Source organism: Amblyraja radiata, chromosome 28, assembly GCF_010909765.2.
Source record: "Amblyraja radiata isolate CabotCenter1 chromosome 28, sAmbRad1.1.pri, whole genome shotgun sequence".
Classification (NCBI taxonomy): domain Eukaryota; kingdom Metazoa; phylum Chordata; class Chondrichthyes; order Rajiformes; family Rajidae; genus Amblyraja; species Amblyraja radiata.
This window is the reverse complement of record NC_045983.1, coordinates 21,508,798-21,531,034: the sequence shown is the minus strand read 5'-3', so window position 1 is coordinate 21,531,034 and position 22,237 is coordinate 21,508,798. Positions and strand designations below refer to the sequence as shown.

General features: G+C 42.0%; 1 protein-coding gene across 1 annotated transcript in view; it reads left to right on the top strand.

Annotated features, from left to right (window-relative positions):
• Positions 1 to 20,869, top strand: part of tmem132e (transmembrane protein 132E) — a 185,712-nt gene extending 164,843 nt beyond the window's left edge. The window contains exons 7-9 of the mRNA XM_033046046.1: positions 3,602 to 3,878; positions 9,631 to 9,822; positions 18,083 to 20,869. Of these exons, the coding sequence (XP_032901937.1) occupies positions 3,602 to 3,878; positions 9,631 to 9,822; positions 18,083 to 19,279 (1,666 nt within the window). The 3' untranslated portion in view covers positions 19,280 to 20,869. The remainder of the gene's footprint in view (positions 1 to 3,601; positions 3,879 to 9,630; positions 9,823 to 18,082) is intronic.
• Positions 20,870 to 22,237: the final 1,368 nt, after the last annotated feature.

Genomic DNA, 22,237 nt, shown 5'->3' with positions numbered 1-22,237 from the left:
AATCAGAATCAAGTAATCTGACACAATTTGTGACAACTGAGCCCCATCTGAAACTGAATTCCATGTTTTTCCAAGCCAGCAACAGAATGTAGCCTGTAGAAACATATACAGGTGTGTGCATACGCCAATCATAAGAGAGGTTTCATATATATATAAAGTGCCTTAATAAAGTGGCCACAAACTCTTGTTCCTATTTATCAGATACTTATGTGCCAAAGGTTTGTGATCAATGCAACCATGCACACCTACACCTGCTCTCTTAACCTAAAAGAAAAATTATAATACATTGCCTTGTTATGCCAGTTCCACTGAGACATTCTCAATGGAAACCATGCAACTTTACTACTTGAGAGACAAATCTCATTTGTAGTTTTTGCTATAATAGAATTCCCAAGGAGTATTGTCATACTGAAGCTCCAGTCATACTGAAGCTCTGTTGGGAAAATTCTAACTTGATAGTATGCAACTTAGCTTCATGAGGACAGCAAACTTGACAGAGATGTCCAGGATGGATTTTGCTTTCATGCACCTGCACCCGCGATATGAAAATAACATCATCTCCATGCTGCAGCAAAATCTTTCTTCATTTTATGTTGATGCTGTTAATAATTATCTCTTGGTATCTCATAGAATGCCATTGAATCATTTCTGTCATAATCACTAAAATGTAGTATTCCAATATTCGCAAAGATAAAGGCAGTTGCTCAGAATTCTAAATTCCACCTCTGTGAATCCGGCCAAATTTATCTAATGTAAAGGGAAGCTCCCAACAGGTCAGCAAAAATGTAAGATGGACTTCTTCAAGCAGGCTGAACATTTTAAAGGTCATTGAGGCAATGAATCCCAGATTAATTTGCAGATATGAATTCTGTATTATAAATTGCTAAAGGTTAATGAGTGAAGAGTGTACCTTGGAATGAAAAATCTTTTATTAAGTAGCATGAATCAGTTTTCACTCGCATACCAACCGATAACTGGTGCTCTTAGTCGAGAAAATAGACTTATATTTGGCGTAGGAATCAAATTCAATCAGGGCTTTGCTATTTCACAGTTGTAACCATTATTGCTGATGACAAGAAAATTGTATGAACTTGATTCCAGCAATTCCGAATGTATTCAGTATTTAGAGTCAGAATTAACTTTCAAGGTTGATGCTCTACAGGATGCAGCAGTATTTTGATGCCTACCATTGAGTTCATTATATAATGCCAGTAATATAAACAGTGGATTACTGGGAGGTTTTACTGATTGGTGCAATACAAGATTGTAACATAATTGTATTTTCCTATCTGAAGTATATGATTAGATTGCACGGTTCTTATGGGTTTTAGTTTTTATTTTTATCCAGGGATTCTGTTAATACCTAATTAAGACTTAAAACACCACCAATTTTCAAGTCATAACCCATTACTTTATTGCTATTGGGGCTAAATACTGGAACTTCCTACCAAACAGCACTATGAAACATCATCTATCCATATTCTCCAGAGATGCTGCCGGACCTACTGAAGAATCAAATACACAAGACAAGATGTTAAGAAGTCCCTTGTGCCAATAGGTGGGGAGCATTTCACGACATTCGTTGATTGTTGAGAGTGGTAGACGCTCAACATCGGTGGGGGGCGGGGGGGGATACGTATATCTTGGCCTGGGTAACCTTCAAGACAGTTGGGCACAGGACACATCATCAGTAGTGTACCCTTGCATCACTGGGTGCTTCGGCCTTTTAACACTATACACCCTCCACAAGGGCGGCCCGCTGCAGGATGATCAGCCCTCAGCGCGTGTCCCGTGTCAAACCGTCCCAAAGATTCACCCTGACGTACTTGGGGCCCAGCATGGGTCTTTCCGCTTGAGCCAAATCTACTGGCTGCTTCTTTCAGCCGCCTCTGAGAGTGATCTTATGGTCTTCCACAGAGCCTGACCGTGGATTCCAAGCTCCTTCAGCAGTCTGATGGTAGATGACGCAACAAATCCTCTGCATCCCACTTCAACTGGATAGACTTTGGTGTTCCAGCCACGCTGCGTTGCCTCTGCTGCAAGCTCTGCGTAGCGCAGCTTCTTACGCTCATAGGCCTCCTCAACAGAGTTCTCCCATGGAACTGTGAGCTCTATGATGTAAGCAATCTTCTGTGAAGGGGACCAGAACACCAAGTCTGGCCTGAGGTTGGTGGAAGCAATTTCAGGTGGAAAAATTAGTTGTCCGCTGATGTCCGCCAGCATCCTCCAGTCACGGGCCCTGCATAGGTTTCCTTCTTCTGATCTGGTGGAAGGATGTTTAGATGTTTTCTGTCCTTCTCGGACAAAGGTTGTTGCCCTTAGGGGGGGGGGGGGGGGGGGGGGTTGCTTGCTCTCGGAGCCAAGGAGTTGGTCGCACACCGCCTGTTCTCAAGAGCTAATGCCAGGCCTTTTAGTACCTGATTATGCCGCCACGTGTATCTCCCTTGCGTGAGGCTGGTCTTGCAGCCTACCATGATGTGTTTGAGGGTCGCTGGAGTTGGGCAGAGGGCACAGGTTGGATCCTCGCCGTACCACTGATGGAGGTTCTTTGGTGATGGAAGCACGTCATAAGTCGCTCTGATGATGAAGCTGATCTTGCTTGCTTCCATTTCCCATAGTTCTTTCCAGCTGATCTTCCTCCGCTCCACACCTTCCCACTGCATCCATTGCCCCTGTTTGGCAAGAGAGACCACCTTTGCACTTCTTACGGCCTCCTCCTGTCGCCGCACCTCCTCGACCACCAATGTCCTCCGCTCTGATGTGGCCTTTCGCCAAGTTGGTTTACTTGTCGTAAGGCCAAAGCTGGCACTTTCAGTCCGAAATGGGTATGTAGATATATTACAAAATGGAGAACTAACTCGGTATTGTAGGATGACCACATTCCATTCCTATTGTCTCTGAGCTAAGCCTTCCTTATCAGCACTGAGGCTGCTTGAGCTGAATATACAAAGTCATAGAATATATGATCATTGTTCTTGATCAGGGACATGGAATGGGGTGCCTGGTAAGTATCAAAGATGGAACCAAGACTAGTCCATCCACTGCATGAGATGGTAGAATTTGATTTTTAAAACAGCTGATTAGGTATATGATTAATAGTTATAATCAATTGTTAATATTCTGAACTGTAATAAACTGGGAAGAATTAGAAAAAGTATAATAATACGTGTTTCCCTTTGTTCTGCGGAGCTGCATACCTGGGATTTTTAGTGATTCTCGTCCCACTGATGAGAAATATGATGAGAGGGACCTGGGTCTCATGCGATTCTTCAATTGCTCATTTCTGCTAAAACGACATTGTTCATGTTGTGACATTGCCTTTGAAGTGATGCTTCAAATTTAAAGTCAAATGTTTGGAGCAACTGTAAATTTCTATTGCAAAACATTTCAGAAATATTTTTACCCAGCTCCCAACAATCTGCCTAGATTGCTACAGAAGTATTCCATCTATTAAATCTTCACTAAATGTTTCATTGTCATCGAGTGGATGACAGATGGTGACATCTTTTATGCAATAATGGAGAGGATTTCAAAAAAAATTAGATTTCAAAGACATATTGTTAAAGTACTTTTTTCCTTGGGCGTGTGCTCCATTTCTCAGGTCCACCCGTGACAGTGAAGATGAAGATGAAGAAGAACGAAGCAAAACACGAGGCTGTACTCTGCAATATCAGCATGCATTAATACGAGTATTTACCCAGTTCCATACAACTTCATCCGAGGGTACAGATCAGGTGATCACCATGCTGGGCTCGGAATGGTCAGTGGATGTCACTGATCTCGTCAGTGACTTCATGAGAGTGGCAGACACAAGAATTGCACATATTATGGAAGGCAATATACTTGCTGGACGTGAGCCTGGAACAACAATTTTCAAGGTTAGCTATTAGCCATTAATTTAATTGGTTTGGAGATGGAGAATGCAGTAGGTTGAGTCTCGCTATAAAATATATAGAATAATATACAGAATGTATTACATAAGTAAAAATCTAATTGATATGATTTTCCAAGGCATGCACACATTTTCACTTGGTAATCTTAACCAATACTATGAAATAACGTTAAACGTGTATTTTCCATTACTGAACATAACACATTTGTCTTATTGTTGTGTGAAGTGCTATGATACAGGCAACCCTTGGGTTTATAGCCACTCTGGTAATGGAAATTCTCCAATACGGAAATCACAAACCACTATCCAAAATTCAAAATACAGACTAAAGTTCACAGAATAAATATATTTTTTAAAGTAAATAAATAAATGCAAAAATAGCTTTTTTGTGCAACTCGCATTTCTTGATGCATGCTCAGATGATTTGTGTTGTGGTAAATCACAATCCAGACTGTTTTCTTGGAATACAACTCATAACTAGTGGATTACCTGTAATGCTTTCAAATGTAAAATTAGGCAGACAGACATATGTTAACAAATAGATTTCACAAAGGTACTGGAGTATTTGTTGAAATCTGTTACATTTAAGTCCAATCCCTCTGGATGACCATTGCATCTTCTCTAGCCGCAGGCAAGGTCCCGGAGGACTCGAGACTAGCCTGAATGTTCCTTTGTTTAAGAAGAAAGGTGGAGAGTATCCGCTTATATATAGGTCTGTGAGACTCATGAGAGAATTATTGAGGATAAGATTTACTCCGTTTGGAAGAATGAGTTCATTAATAACTGGAAGCATGGCTTTGTACGTGGCAGGTTATTTCTTACTACCTTGATGGAGTTATTTGAGGAGGTGGCAATGGTGAACGACGAGGGTATGGCAGTGAATGTTGTACATGGATTTTTTAAAGACATTTGATAAAGTCTCACATGGTAGGCTGATCCAGAAGATTAGGATGCATGGAATTTACAATGACTTGAAGAGTGCAAGTTGGGCCGCTGGAAAATGATGCTGGGGAAGTGATAAAGGGGAATAAAGAAATGGTAGATGAGTTGAATAACTTTTTGCATCAGTCTTCACAGAGGAAGACATCAGCAAAGTGCCTGGAATTCAAGAGAGTCGAGGTGGATGTTAGTGGAATGGCTATGACCAGAAATAAGGTGCTTGTGAAGCTGAAAGGGCTAAAGGTGGATGAGTCACCTGGACCAGATGTACTGCACCCTAGGGTTCTGAAAAAGGTGGCTTTAGAGATTCTGGAGGCATTGGCAGTGATATTTCAAGAATCACTAGAAACGGGAGAGGTCCCAGATGATTGGAAAATTGTCAATGTTATCCCACTGCACAAGAAGGGAGCAAAGCAAAATAGTGGGAACTATAGGCCGGTTACTCTGACTTCAGTGGTTGGTAAGATTTTATAGAGTCCATTATAAAGGATGAGATTACGGATAAAATAGGCCGAAGTCAGCATGGCTTTGTGAAGGGGAGGTCTTGCTTGACAAATTTGCTGGAAGTCTTTGAAGAAGTAAATAGCAGGACACACAAAGGAGAGTCAGTAAGCTGCTAAGGAAGACGAGAGCCCATGGTATCAAAGGGAAGATACTAGCGTGGATAGCAGGTTGGCTGGATGGCAGAAGACAAAGTGGCAATAAAGGGGGCTTTTTCTGGTTGGCTGCCAGTGACTAGCGGAGTTCCGCAGGGGTCGGTGATGGGGTCACTACTCTTCACATTGTATATTAATGATTTGGACGAGGGGATTGAAGGCTTTGTGGCCAAGTTTGGCAGATGATATGAAAATAGATGGAAGGCTAGGTAGTTTAGAGAAAGTAGGGACCCTGCAGAAGGACCTGGACAGGTTGGAAGTGTAATAATAAATACTTTATTAATCCCCTTTTCAGGGGAAATTCAGATGTCCTTGCAGCACACTAATAAAAATACAACATAACATTAAAGAAGAAGTTTAACATTAAAACATAAAAAACATCCCCCACAATGGTTCCCACTGGGGGGGAAGGCACAAAGTCAAGTCCCCATCCTCTTGTCCACCCATGGTCGGGCCTATTGAGGTCTCCACAGTCCAATGTTTCAGGCCCTCTCGCTGGGTGATGGTGCTCCGGCGTCGGGAGAACCCTCTCAGCGGCTTGGGATGCCTGGAACCACCGCTTCCTTACCGGAGACTGCGGCTTCCAAGCCAACAGGCCACGCTGGATGGAGCTCCACCACTGGCGATCTCAGCGAGAGATCCCGTGCTCCCGATGTTAAAGTCAGCGCCGCCACCTGCAGCTGGCCGGTCCACAGCCCCGCAGATCCCAGCATATCGGAGTTCCAGCACGGCGACCCAGGCAAGGCATCGCCCGCTCCGCGATAGCACTCCAGGTACTGGCCAGGTCCCCTCAGGAAACGCCGCTCCATGCTCCGCTGGTAGGCCGCGAGGATGGGTCGAAGGTGCTGCCCAGAGGAAGGCAGCCTCTCCGACCAGGTAGGGACTTGAAAAGCAGTTTTCCCCTCCCCCCCCCCCCCCCCCCCCACTCATAAAAAGATTAGACCCCCAACTAACACACTTTTAAAGTACAAAAAATTAAAAAAAGAAGTGAATAAACAGACAGCTGCAGGACAGGCAGCCGTACAGGATAGCACCCCCTCTCCCAGTGGACAGGGAAGTGGCAGATGCAATATAGTGCAGCAAAATGTGAAGTCATGCATTTTGGTAGTCGGAATAAAAGCGTAGACTATATTCTAAATGGGGAGAGAATCCAGAAGTCGGAGGTGCAAAGGAACTTGGGAGTGCTGGTGCAGGATTCCCAAAAAGTTAATCTGCAAGTCGATACGATAGTAAAGAAAGCAAACTCAATGCTTGCATTTATTTCAAGAGGCCTGTATACAAAAACAGTGGTGTAATGGTGAGACTATAAGGCTGCATAAGACTGGTATGGCTGCATTTGGAATATTGTGAGCAATTTTGGGCACCATATCTGAGGAAGGGTGTGTTGGCTCTGGAGAGGGTCCAGAGGAGGTTTACAACAATGCTCCCAGGAATGAGTAGGTTAATCTATGATGAGCATTTGTCAGCACTCGGCCTGTACTCGCTGGAGTTTAGAAGAATGAGGGGGACCTCATTGAAACATACGGAATAGTGAGTGGATGTGGAGAGGATGGTTCCACTAGTGGGAGAGTCTAGGACTAGAGGTCATAGCCTCAGAATTAAAGGACGTTCTTTTAGGAAGGAGTCAAAGAGAAATTTCTGTAGTCAGATGGTGGTGAATCTGTGGAATTCTTTACCACAGAATGCTGTGGAGGTCAAGTCAGTGGATATATTTAAGGCAGAGATAGATAGATTCTTGATTAGTATGGGTGTCAGAGGTTATGGGGAGAAGGCATGAGAATGGGGTTGGGGGGAGAGATAGATCAGCCATGATTGAATGGCGGAGTGGACTTGATGGGCCAAATGGCCTAATTCTACTCGTATCACTTATGACTTTATGACTTGGTTGTTTGGATTCAGAACTGACCTACTAATAGAAGACAAAGGTGGAAGGGTGTTATTCAGGTTGGATATCTGACCAATGGAGTTCCAGGGTATCTGTGCTGAGACCTCTGTTGTTTATGATAGATATATATAAAGGCATGTACATAAATGTAAATGGATTGGTTAATAAGTTTGCAGATGATACCAAATTAGCTGGAGTTCCAGACAGTGAAGAAGGCTGTCAAAGTGCACAGCAGAATATAGACCAGCACCAGAAATTGGTGGAGAAATGGCTGATGGAGTTTAATCCGAACAATCCGTATGAGTGTTGCACTTTGGGAGGTCTAATGTAAGGGGAAAGTATACAGTTAATGCCATAACCCTTAACAGCATTAATGTAGGGAGGGATTTTGGGATCCAAAGCCATTGCTCCCTGAAAGTGGCAACATAAGTAGATAGAATGGTAAAGTCATATGGTATGTTTGCCTTCATTGATCAGGACATTGATTATTAGAGTCAGGAAAACATGAAGCTTTATTGGAATTTGGTTAGGCCGCATTTGGAGAATAGTGTACAGTTTTGGTCACCCCATTGCAGGAAGGACATGGAGGCTTTGGAGAGGGTGCAGAGGAAGTTTACCAGAGTGCTGTCTGGATTGACAATTATAAATTGTCCCTCGAATGTAGGATATAACTAGTGTACTGGTGATTGCTGGTTGGTGTGACCTCGTGGGCTGAAGGGCCTATTTCCAACCTGTATCTCTGAACTAAACTAAACTATAATATCTGTAGTATTTTTCTTTTATACTAGAAATATATAGTTTCCACTTGGTAATTCCTCAGAGGCATTTGGCTAAAACAAAAGCTGTCGTCTCATGTCATCCAGAAATTTCTCAAAACTTAATTGCAATTTTATTGTACTTCATCCTTTTATAGGTTTCACAGAGGACAATTGCTTCTAAGATCTGAGGAAAAATAGTGATAGTGTACAATAATAAGACACAAAGTGCTGGAGTAAGTCACGAGGTTAGGTAGTATTTCTGGAGAGCATGGGAAGGTGATGTTTTGTGTCGGGACCCTTCTTCAGAGTGATAATTGGAAAGAGCTGGAAGAGAGGAGGGGCAGGACAAAGCCTGGCAGATAATAGATGAATACAAGTGGGGGGGGGGGGGAGGTGGGGGCAGCGAGGGAGTTGATTGGTAGATGGTTGGACAAAGACTAGAGATGAAAAGAAAGAAGGTGTGAGACACAAGGATTGGAGTTGCAAATTATGAAACTAGAGGAAAGAATATAGGGGGAGTGGGAGAGGAAAAGGTGCAAGTCCTGATGGCGCACAGGGAAGAGGAGGGGAGGAGGAAAAAAGGGGGAGGGGGATGAAGAAGGAGAGAGGATGTTTTTGAAGTCACCTAAAATTTGAGAATTCGGTGTTCACACCATTGGGCTGTAAGCTACCTGAGCGGAATACGAGGTGCTGGTTCTCCAGTCTGCATGTGGCCTCACCCTGGCAATGGAGGGGACCCAGGACAGAAAGGTCAGGATGGGAATGGAAAAGGAAATAAAATTGTTGTCAATTGGGAGATCCAGTAGGCCCCTAGTGGAACGCAAATGTTCGCTGAAATGGTCGCCAACAGAGGTGCATGTGAACTTCTGTCTCACCTGGAAGGACTGCTAGGGTCCCTAAATGGAGAGAGAGAGGAGGTATAGGGACATGTGCTGCATCTCCTGTGGATGCATGGGAAAGTGCCTGGTGAGGTGGTGATTTGGGTGGGAAGGGATGAGTTAACCAAGAAGTTGTGGAGGGAGCCGTCTCATTCAGAAGGTGGAAAGCGGTGGGGATAAGAAGATATGAGTGGTGGTGGGAGTATGTTGGAGGTGATGAAAACGCCAGAGAATGAAACTAGATATCTAGATATCTCTAGACTCCCTCTCCCCTGACTCTCAGTCAGAAGAAAAGTCTCGACCCGAGACGTCACCTATTCGTTTTTGAGTTACTCCAGATTTTTGTGTGTATCCAGAGAATGATATGTTGGATGTGGAGACTGGTGGGGTGGATGCAGGCCTACTTGCTTAGATGGGGGTCTTGGTCGGCATGGACAAGTTGGGCCAAAGGTGCTGTTTCAGTGCTGTATGACTATGAGCTTATCAATATGGTCCATTGTTTATAAAGATAAGAGCAGTTTTGCAGTTTTTGCTAAAGGTGTACCTTATAGCATTAGTTATACTTAAATGATGATAGTTTAAATATAGATGCAGCACATCATGTTCTTTTCATTTCTTGTAGGTTGTTTCTCCATTGATGGAGGTTGTATTAGGGGAAGTGCCATTGACTGTTGCTGATGATAAAGTCACCATCACTGACCTGCAAACAGAACTTATCTCTGGTCTGTCGTTGAGTCTGGAATCTAATCCTGGGACTAGCCACACCTTTATTGCCAAGACAACAGCTCGTCAGCGCCTTCAAACACTCAAACAGGTACCAAGGACTTGTTTGCTCCAAAAGAATAGCCACTTGTCAATTTAACCATTGGAAAACTATTATTCGGCAGGGAAGCTCCCAGATGCTTTACAAAGCCCAGTGCCCGATTGAGTATGACTAAGATTTTTGGTGGATCCGCATGGGTTGCTCCTAGGTCTGACTTAATACAGTGCATTTCCACCATCAGACTTATTTCCTATGGCTGCTTACACTGCCTTCCATACTTTTTGGGATATAGACCCATCATTTATTTATTTGCCTCTGTACTCCACAATTTGACATTTGTAATAGAAAAAAATCACATGTGGTTAAAGTGCACATTGTCAGATTTTATTAAAGGCCATTTTTCTACATTTTAGCTTCACCATATAGAAATTACATCAGTGTTTATACAGTCTCCCCATTCTGAGAGCCATAATGTTTGGGACACATAGCTTCACAGGTGTTGCACTGCCAGCAGCCTCTGCCTGCAGCCTGTCCGTTTTTCCTTATCTTTTTTATTTTAGTTTGTCTAAACAGTTTGTTTTGGGGATTCTTTAGTTTTTCTGGGTGGGGGAGGGTGGTAGGGTAAGGGGGAGGGGGGTAGGGTAAGGGGGGAACCGTTTCCCAGTCACTTCCTGGCGAGGATGCAACAATTTCTCCAAGTCGTGTCCTCGCCCCCCCCCTCCTCGCGGCCTACCATCTGGATCGGAGCAGCCTTTCCTACCGGAGACCGGGGACTGGACCACAGCTTTGGCAGCGGCAGTGCGGCACTGGATTCACCGCGGAGCGGGCGATACCTACCTGGATCGCCGTTTGGAGTTCCGGAGCGTTGGGCCCGCTGCTCCAACATCGCGGAGCTCTGGTTCGCGGAGCTCCCAACACGGGCGGCGCTGACTCCAACATCGTGGAGTCCCTGTGGCCCTTTGCCGCGGGCCGCCAGCGTGAATCTCCGCGTGGCGCGGCCTGGGGATGTCGGGAGTGAGGACTCCGGTGGGAAGCGGCCAATTCAGAGGTCCAAACCGCTGAGGTAGGCCTCCCGTTCCGACGCCGGAGTTCCATCATCCCAGCGAGCGGGCCTGAGCGGCGGGCTGCCCGTAGCGGCGACCGCGGAGGGCTACGGAGGCCCCGGCCACGGTTGAACATTAGGAACATCAGAGGAAGATGGCTGACTTTGGTGCCTTCCCTTAAAGTGGGAAACATTTCGATTCTGCTGTGTGGGGATGTTTTATGTAGGACTCTATTGTGTGTTGTGTCCTTTATTTTACTGTATGGATGTATGCAAAAACAAATTTCTGACCTCGGTCTGACAACAAACAATAAAGTGCCATCGTATTGTATTATGAGACTGAGAAACAAGAATAAAACAGGTAGAGACATCAGCCAAATCAACAGTTTGGAACATCATGAAGAAGAAAGAGAGCACTGGTGAGCTTATTAATCACTGGTGAGCTTATTAATCACAAAGGGACTGGCAGGCCAAGGAAGACCTCCACAGCTGATGACAGAAGAATTCTCTCTATAATAAAGAAAACTCCCCAAACACCTGTCCGACAGATCAGCAACACTTTTCAGGAGTCAGGTGTGGATTTGTCAATGACCACTGTCCGCAGAAGACTTCATGAACAGAAATACAGAAGCTACACTGGTTAGCTGCAAAATAGGATGGCCAGGTTACAGTTTGCCAAGAAGTACTTAAAAGAGCAACCACAGTTCTGGAAAAAGGTCTTGTGGACAGATGAGACGACGATTAACTTATATCAGAGTGGTGGCAAGAGCAAAGCATGGACGAGAGAATGAACTGCCCAAGATCCAAAGCATACGACCTCATCTGTGAAACACGGTGGTGGGGGTGTTATGGCCTGGGCATGTATGGCTGCTGAAGGTACTGGCTTACTTATCTTCATTGATGATGCAACTGCTGATGGTAGTAGCATAATGAATTTTGAAGAGTATAGACACATCCTATATGCTCAAGTTCAAACAAATGCCTCAAAACTCATTGCCCGAAGGTTCATTCTACAGCAAGACAATGATCGCAAACATACTGCTAAAGCAATAAAGGAGTTTTTCAAAGCTAAAAAATGGTCAATTCTTGAGTGGCCAAATCAATCACCCGATCTGAACCCCATCGAGCATGCCTTTTATATGCTGGAGAGAAAGCTGAAGGATACAAGCCCCCAAAACAAAAGATGGCTGCAATATCGGACATTTTCTTCTTCTTGCGTTTGAGGCAGCATAGGTTATGTAACGCTCTTCAGATGCTGTAGCCAGTTCAATGTGCTGTTGTCGAGGGCCGTGAGGACTACCCCTCCACCAGGGGAGCATAGGATAGCGCAGTCGAAAATGACGTGCCGCGCTGTTTGCTGGTCTGCTCCACACACGCAGGCTGCTGATGTCGCAGCCACCAGCGATGCATGTTGACTCACACTCACTCGTCCCCGGCCCGATCCCGACAGTGAAGCCCAGATACAGAAGGTGCGCGGCTGATCCGGCGCCTTGCACACGAAGTGGTACAGCCAGAGCTCGGCGCTCGCCGCTGCTCAATGCTCAGCCATGGTCGACGCTCGGCTGCTCCGCCATTGCGGCCGCCAGCGCAGGCCTCCTTACATCACCGCGCCTGGGCGTCGGGCCCGAGAGGTACCAGAGATGACGGGAGTCTGCGGGCGGATGATTACGGGGGGAAAATACACCTGCGGGCCGGATGATTTCAGGTTATGGGCCGCATTCAGCCCGAGGGCCATAGGTTGCCGACCCCTGCTTTAGACAGTAAGAGTGTAATAAATTCACAGCAAGTTTTGATGTAAGGGTCTGAATTTTAATTGTCGTCAAACAGAAAATTATTGGTAGTGAAATTTACGCCTTATCTTTAAGATTCCAGACTTGACAGTGATTGAAATACTATTGTCAATAAAGCTGCATTACTACATCTAGGTTAGTACTTGTTTAGGAAGCTGCAGATTTGAATGTATCTGAATAATTAATAAACGTGGATCTGTTGTACTTCCAGCCAAATACATCCCTGCCGTACAAAAGTCAACCAGTATTTTAATAATTATTTCTAACTTTTTTACGAGTGCAAAAGTCTACTAATCACATGATAGCACTACTGGAAATGAACCACAGATCAGTTTGTTGTATAGATTTGCTGCTACCCACTTAGAATCCTAAAGAACAAAACAAGAAAGAGGTATGACAATTAACTTTTACGATACAATTAAATTACTCATTAAAAATTAATAAGCTTTAAACAGTGATATGAGCAGATAAATGCTTAATAAATTTATATGACATGCTTCCATCTACTATTTGATGCCAGTGGATAAGCAATTTATTTAAAATGAGTTTCTGCTTTCGTTAAGAGGAATTACATCTGAATGGACATTGCATTCACCTTTCAATGACTTACAACAGTGATACACAGTGTGTTGATGGGATTCATTAGAGGTCTTATCTAGTCCTACAATTTGGTATCTGCTGGCACTGCATTTTTAATGATGAAATGTCAGGCAGACTTAGGTAACATTAGAATTCTGATTTACATATTCTATAGATTCACCATTTACATGGAATTAAATATGATCTAGTGCAGAAACGTTCAAGACAATTATTTTAACAGGTTTCTGATGCCAATATTCATGGTTCCTATTAACTTCCTCCCTTCTCATCCATAAGCATATTCTTTTCTGCATTTGTTCCTTGTGCATTTATTTTGCTTTCTTCTAAATGTATCAATGCATTTGCCTCAGATATTCCAGTATTTTGTATTTCAATACCACTTTGGATAAAGAGGTTTCTCCTCAATTTCTAATTAAATTCATGTGACCATTTTAGATTTGGTCCTCCTTTTGTGTTGGCTCCACCACAAATCAAAGATTTGAACCCATTTTTCCAATTCTGGAAGAGTCCAAACCTAGACTTTCGGAGTCAAAACTAGATAAAAAAGTATGATTTCAAGGCAGGAGAATAATTGTAAATGATTGAAGTAGGTTTTCATAAAGGTCACCTCTGTGATTCATCCACAAAGATCAAAGCATGTTCAATCTATATTTTTGAAAAGATAAATGGGGATGTTTTGTATTGAAAATACAGTGGAGATAGAGAGGAAAATTTAATCTCATTTAAGAAATTTAATTTTCATATCAAATGAATTGTAGTATCTATACTAGGGACAAAAACCTAAGTGGGTTCAGCATTGGAAGATCCATAGTCCCCATTCCTGACAGATGTTGAGTTACTCCCCTCTCTTGGGTAGTTCTAACTTACATCATTGCAGAGCTGCCAAGTAGTACAGATTTTCCGTATTTTGTATGGAAATGCGATAAGATTACTGATGTACGATTTTGTGTTGTTAAATATGGATTTTAAATACGGATTTCAGTTCAGTCTGATGAAGGGTCTCGACCAGAAATGTCACCCATTCCTTCTCTCCAGAGTCGCTGCCTGAACCACTCCAGGATTAAACAGAGCGCTGTCAGTTTAACGCGTGAGAATTTAAACGAAGAGCTGTCGGCTGGAGCTCTGTGGGATCAAAATATAACGCTACCGGCTGGAGCACTATGGGCTTTAAACATAGCGCTATGGGCTTTACACATGGCGCTATGGCCACCGCACTATGGGTCACAGACTGTTCAGGAAAATTCTCGTATGACAATGAGTCTTTGGAATTCTCTTTGACCCTTTGATTATTTTTCAGGCAGTGGTAGAATTGTGGATAAGCCTAGTGGTGAAAGGTTACCAGTGGGATTGCAGTTACATTGGGATTGGCCTTGATTTTACAGAACGGTGGGTGGGCTGAAGGGGGAGAGAGGGAGAGGATGGAGAGGGGAGAGTGAGAGAGAGGAGAGAGGGACGGAGGGAATAAGAGAGGGAGGGAGAAAAAAGGAGGAGAGAGAGAGGAAGAGAGAGGGGTTGGAGGGAAAGGGGGAAGGCGGGAGTGAAAGAGGGAGGGAGGGAGGGTGGGAGGGATGGGGGAAGGGAAAGAGGGGGAGGAGGGAGGGAGAGAGAGAGAGGGAGTGAGGGAGTGAGGGAGGGAGAGGGAGGCTTCCAAAATGGTTTCTACATCATCATCTGGTGCTAAAAGTAGGAAGCAGCCGTTCACACAGCGGTATACAAAGAGATGGCAATGAATGCACTGCCAAGCAAGGTGCGTAGAAGACATGTCAATTGGTAGCAAAGTTATGCATTCGTGTACTCTTACATGGGTATGACCGCACATTAAAAAAATTAAAAAATTTCAGCAAAATGGCACGGCATAAAAATACTGATTTCAAGTTCAAGTGCGTTTATTGTCATGTGTCCCTGATAGGACAATGAAATTCTTGCTTTACTTCAGCACACAGAACATAGTAGGCATTTACTACAAAACAGATCAATGTGTCCATATACTATAATATAAATATATACACACATGAATAAATAAAATTATAAAGTGCAAATAACAGATAATTGGTTATTAATAATCAGAGTTTTGTCCGAGCTAGGTTTAATAGCCTGATGGCTGTGGGGAAGTAGCTATTCCTGAACCTGATTGTTGCAGTCTTCAGGCTCCTGTACCTACTACCTGAAGGTAGGAGGGAGATGAGTGTGTGGCCAGGATGGTGTGGGTCTTTGATGATACTGCCAGCCTTTTTGAGGCAGCGACTGCGATAAATCCCCTCGATGGAAGGAAGGTCAGAGCCGATGATGGACTGGGCAGTGTTTACTACTTTTTGTAGTCTTTTTCTCTCCAAGGCGCTCAAGTTGCCGTACCAAGCCACGATGCAACCGGTCAGCATGCTCTCTACTGTGCACCTGTAGAAGTTAGAGAGAGTCCTCCTTGACAAACCGACTCTCCGTAATCTTCTCAGGAAGTAGAGGCGCTGATGAGCTTTCTTGATTCCTCAGCAAAATACTGATTTTCAGGTACTAGAATACTGAAATGCTCTGACAAAACTTGGCAGCTCTGTCATTGTAAATGAACAACTTAAATGACAGCTGCTCAGAAAATGGGCCTTCAAATTAATCAGTGATTTCTAACTTTTGATAACAACTTCTCTATGTTTCTGAGAGATAATTGTCTGAGAAGTTGTAGCTTGAACCCTGTACATGTCAAACTTTGATACATAAATCACTGAAGATAATGATCAAAACAGCCTTTTTATTAATTATTTTAGCTACTTGTTTTTTTCTCACCAGAAAATGTCCCACTTCAATGAAAAACACAACCACAATAAAACATCCTTGCTCCATATGGTGCATCTAACAGCCAGCATTAAAAATATTCTCCTGACACCCCATTGTCTTGAAAAGGCAGAAACAAACTAAAAGTTTTTAAATAACTAAATAGATTTAAAACATTTAAATAAAGTCAAACAATTTAAATCTAAACATATTAACATGTGTTAATTCCTAGATGCTCATTGAAATTCAGTTGAGAATTTCCTACACCACATCAACATGACATGATCTTTATCTGTAAATGCTGAGGTGTTGCGGCAATTCCACCTGCTATCTGCTCCATTGAACGCCATTGTGGAATTTCTGGTGAACAGCTCAAGTTTGGGACATGCTTATTTGGACAATCATGCAAAAAAATGTCGAACTTGCTGGCACTTACTCAAGAGAAAGGCTGCCAGTTCCTCTAGGAACTGCTGAAGTTTTCTGCAAAATCCACCCCTCTAGCTTAAATCTTCCCAATGGAAATTTTGACGCGTCAAGATTATGTATTAGACAAGCTGTCTGCCAGTAATGAAGCGGTGAAAAGGTAAAACAACGCCGGCACCAGATGCCTCCAACATTAGTATGGAACTGGAAATGCATTTTTGTGTGTCACCAAGAGATTGCATGCAGATGAAAAATAAGAAAAGATCAAGTATAGATCTGTGTGGAAGGACTAACTACATTTATGTGACAGCCAAGAAGGCACATCAACACCTCTTCTTCCCTTGGAGACTGGAAAAATACAGCATGACCCTCACCATAGAAAGCATACTGTCGGGTTACATCATAGCTTGGTTTGGGAACAGTTCTGCCCAAGACTGCAAGAAACGGCAGAGAGCAGTAGATGTCAGTCACATAGGATATCACTCATGATCGGCAAAAATATGTCATAACAAAGCAGGTATAATTTGTCTTGCTCCAAGTAATAGCTTCACTTCCAGATTCCATTACCTTGCATATGAATTGATGCATTTCCAAATACGCCACTGGTTGAAAATAACAAAATACTCATAAAAATCTCTGCAGTAATCGGGATAGCTTAGCATTATTTTTGCTAACATTGATCAACGCGCTGTTGCATTCTGATATGACAAAGCTGTACAATAATAAAGACTAAAGTTCTCATCAAGACAAATATTTGACAACTCAATTCAGTCTCCAGCTTATTACATAACAATTTTTATATTGCATACATTCTAAAGTTATATTCTATGAAATTATGCCTTTAAACATGGTAAAGGTAAATAAAGTCAAAGTGGAACCTAAAGGACTTCTAGTAATAATATTCACTGTGAATTGAATTCCTTCTGCTTCGTCATATTTTAAGTAGTTTTAAAATGTAATAGTCAAGCGCTGAACCATTTTCGGGAATTGAACTAAATGACCAACATTTAGTAGTCATGTTTACTTTCATTTATAAGCATAAAAAACAGCTTAACTCTTAAATCCCATTTTTATCTTATCAGAAAAATGCTACTTATGATAGGTTGTATATTACATATTTAGCATAATTTCATGTCTTCATACATTGTTTCAGTACGATTTCCAAATTCATGTGTAAGAAGAAACTGCAGATGCTGGTTTAAACCGAAGATATACAAAAAGCTGGAGTATTTCAGCAGGACAGGCAGCATCTCTTCAGAAGGTTCTCGACCCGAAACATCACCCATTCCTTCTCTCCAGAAATGCTGCCTGTCCTGCTGAGTTACTCCAGCATTTTGTGATCTAACTTCAAGTACATCCTCAGATGTTGTGGGAAACTAGGGAGGAAATTGTGGAGGTCTTTGAGGAGATATTGCCATCTTTTGCCACTAGTGAAGTTCCAGATGGCTGGAGGGTGGCTGATGTATCATTATTTAATAAGAACAACTAGCCCAATATACCAACTTGATCAGTATGGACAAGGTGGTCTAAGGGGCCTGTTTCATGCTGTACATCTCCATGACTATTACAAAACCTCATCACCTGTGTAAATGATCCCTGCTGCGGGAGAAGAGATAAGAGAGAAATATCTTTCTCTTGAGATAAATTAAAAAATGGCAGAAAAATATTAAGTATGTTTTTCTTTTTTTCATAGGAAGGCATCCTGACGTCATGGATTTTCTACAGTGACAATACGGCAGCACCATTGACTCTCTACAATGTCAAAGACTACAACCTGACAGTTAGCACACTGAATGATAAAGTCGTCTCTTCTACGCAGGACCCAGTTTGTCCCCTGATAATAGCAGAAGGTGAAGGATCAGGTGAATTTATCAGAGTGGAACTGGGCATCTGTGAACCCTGTAAAAAGACCAACCGCAAGAGTGTCTTGTTTGTGACACTCGTCAATGTGAAGGTTCGCTTTGGGTTTGATGATGATTCAGAAGAAGACCTAGAAAATACTGGTGAAGCTTATGCAACTGATGGAGTTCGATTTCAAAGCAATCCATTTGGTCCTAAACCAAAAGAGAAAGATCGGTTTGATTTCATGCCAGACACTTCTTCAACTGGTGACCGTGAGGAAAGGGTTATGTGGAAGAGTAGCACAACTGTAAAGTCAGCTGTGGAAGAAAGGACTGACTCAAGCAAGGGCATTGATGGCATGCAAGATAATGGAGTACATTTTGATAACACAAGGATGCCCAGCTTACCTCTTGACATTGATGTCACGGATCTGCCAAAAGATCTCGCAGATCCCGATGATGAGTATGCCCCAACGCCACGGGGTCTAACTGATTTGGAAATTGGAATGTATGCACTGTTAGGAGTCTTCTGCCTCGCAATACTGGTTTTTCTAATAAACTGCATTGTATTTGTCCTCAAGTACAGGCACAAACGTATTCCCCCAGAGGGTCAAGCCAGCATGGATCACTCTCACCACTGGGTTTTTCTAGGCAATGGACAACCTCTTCGTACCCAGGCTGACCTCTCACCTCAACCTGAAAGTCCTGGCAACCCCTTGGAAAATATCCAAACTTGCTGCCACAATGATCATCAGAGCAGTGGCAGCTCACAGACAAGTGTGCAAAGTCAAGTGCACAGCAGAGCTGATGGATCATCTGGGAGCTCAGTTATGGAACACAGCGAGGATCCACTACACTCTCCCACCTCCAAGCGCAAAAGGGTCAAGTTTACCACTTTTGCCACGTTGCCGTCTGAAGAGCCTGGCATAGCTTACAACTGCATACCAATAGCCGATGAGGAAGACATTGAGTGGGTCTGCCAGGATATGGGTCTCAGAGACCCAGAGGAACTACACAACTACATTCAAAGAATAAAGGAGATTGCCTAGTCTGCTGCTGCTTTTCTTTGCTGCATTTATAGCTGCCAGATATTTGCCACGTATAGTTTTTTGTTTGGTCCACAGAAGGAAGCTGCAGTACGTGGAGACTGGGTGAACATAAAAGTGCTCTAACAATATTTGTGGTCAAATGAGTACTGGTAATGCTGCAATATTTAAAATAGGTTTGCAGTGAGAAGCTGATCAAACTTTTTGCAAAGAATACTCTTTGCTGAAACACCATTGACAAATCACAGTTGATGAAAGACAGACTATTATAATGAAATAAACATGACTGGTTTAGCACAGGGGCATAGTGTTTGCTCATAATCAAAAGAAGCATGCTGGAATCACTCTGTGTAGGTGACGGTGAAATGGGACAACATTGGCATCTTATTTTTAAGACTCCAGTAGGCTGAAAACAACAGAGAGTTGCATATTCTGCACAACGAGGAGTTGTTTTAAGATGTAAAACAGTACTTGTAGTTGATAGATATGACAGAACAAGTATGGTAAGACCCTTACCAAATTGAATGCTTCAGACAAAACTGGTATTGAAACTAAGTGGCAAATGTTGATTTAAAAAAATATATATTTTAATCGCAATTTGAGTCCACAGTCAATTCTGAAAGTTGACAATGTCTATTTCATTCACGTTTCGGTCTCATTATTTGCATTAATAAAAGCTGTTGAAGCAAGAGCATGGCACAAATTGCAGTGTTACTACTGGTTGTGAGAAAGCTGATACATGAATGATTAATTAATGTTGAAAAGAAAAGGTTTCTCTGTTTATGGGAAACAAATAATGTGATATTGTTCTCAGTGAAGTGTGATAGCAGCAATCTTTGAACATTTTGTTATTGGCCTCATTATATATTCATTTTAATTTAATATGCATATTTATAAAGCAATCTATTGGAATGCTCGAGCAGAAATGTCCAGATATGCTCTTTTCTAATTAATCACAGCAGGAATCAATTGTGCTCAATTTTAAAACAAAACAAAAATCTTAATTTGCAGGGACTGGGAATCTGTGATTTTATTCAAAAAACAACAGTGACAAGGTCAAACTGAAAATTATGGCTTTCAATGGTTTTTTTAAAATATTTTTTTGAGAAAGCTAGCAGCTATTTTAAATGTGAGAGGCATTGACAGAAAGCAAACCAAAATCCATTGGCTTTTGTAAATTGCCAAAGGAAAATTTGACTCAAATTGGTCATCGAACATAGAGTATGCTTGTGAGGTATTGAAATGACCTTTCTAATCAGTGAAACTGCAGCAAGAAGTAATATGGCGATACCGATGTTGGTTGTAGACCAATAGAATGTGATGTTTGATTCATTAGATCTGCTGTGAAATGGGAATGTGATGAAAGATGATTATCAGGTTTTGATAAATTAATGATAAACGAAGGAAAACATTTCTACTGTGTACCTATCTTGTTAAATCTCCTGATAAAAGCCTGCAAAAGGATATTGCAGGTTGAAACAATCATAGATTCACGAGGATGGGGTGATTTAGGTGTATTTCATCTTGATGGAATGATATCTATATGTATATATGAATTTCTATACAATTAAACCAAACCACAACATTAAGAAAGATCCTAGTTAAGTTTCTCTCTGTCTTGCAGCTTTCACTAGGCCTTTAAGTAAACACTTTTCATTATAAATTGATATTTCTGATGACTGGAGTGAATTTGAAGCCTCAGTCAGCAGTCAATAAACTTCACAAAAGAAATCCACCAGAGATATTTCTGACTGTATGCTGACTGACAACTCACAATCCTCCTGCTCATTAAAATGACCAGTGAAGGAACAATGGCTGGCAAAATCACACGCCTAAAATCTCAGTTTAGCTTAAGCCAACAGCATGGATAAACTACAACCGTATTCATGCAACATTTTAGAACATGGTGCAACCTCATGGCTTAAAATGCACAACAATTCAATTTAACAATGTTCCTACAATAATTTTCAAAAAGCATGAATATTGCTCCAATATTGAAGCAAAATTTTGACTTCCGTCTTTGGGCAATTATCTTGCAGTTGCTTCAAGAATGCATTCCAATGATTTTGTAATAACAAAAAGGTCAAGAATACTTCAGCTGTACATTTTATGCACAGTTTTCTGACATTAGTCTGCTGCGCCCAGCAATTCCCTTCTCCATCATCTTATTCTTCTGCCATCATTGCTAGGTTTTTATAACTCCTACAAATTTTGCCACCTTGCTACTTCCATTCCTGCCTTTACAAAGATTCATTAAACCTAGCTTTTTAAATGTGCCTTTGACTAACTTTCCTAAATTATCCACCTCTTTCCACTGTGAAGCTCCTTGGGGGTTTTGCTATATTTAATGCAAATTCCAGGTTGCACATTGCTTGCCTTGAAATTGAAATATTACAAGGTTTGCGTATAGCACACTATTTATATAATTGTTCCAAATATGGAGAGATTGTGGCGAAATTCAAGGTGTGTTTAACATTTTTGGTTTATAAAGTTCTTGCGACAAGTGCACAGAAGTAATCTTCATCTATAGTGTTTGTCTAGCATGATTGAAATTTAGAACTGTAAAGAAAATAATAAAGTTGGAGTAAACATCTAGGCCCTGATATTACCCAGATGATGCTAGTTAATGCACATTTTACATTTTCATGTACAGTGCCCTCCATAATGTTTGGGACAAAGACCCATCATTTATTTATTTGCCTCTGTAATCCACAATTTGAGATTTGTAATAGAAAAAATCACATGTGGTTAAAGTGCATATTGTCAGATTTAAATAAAAGCCATTTTTATACATTTTGGTTTCAACATGTAGAAATTACAGCAGTGTTTATACATAGTCCCCCCATTTCAAGGCACCATAATGTTTGGGACACAGCAATGTCATGTAAATGAAAGTAGTCATGTTTAGTATTTTGTTGCATATCCTTTGCATGCAATGACGGCTTGAAGTCTGCGATTCAT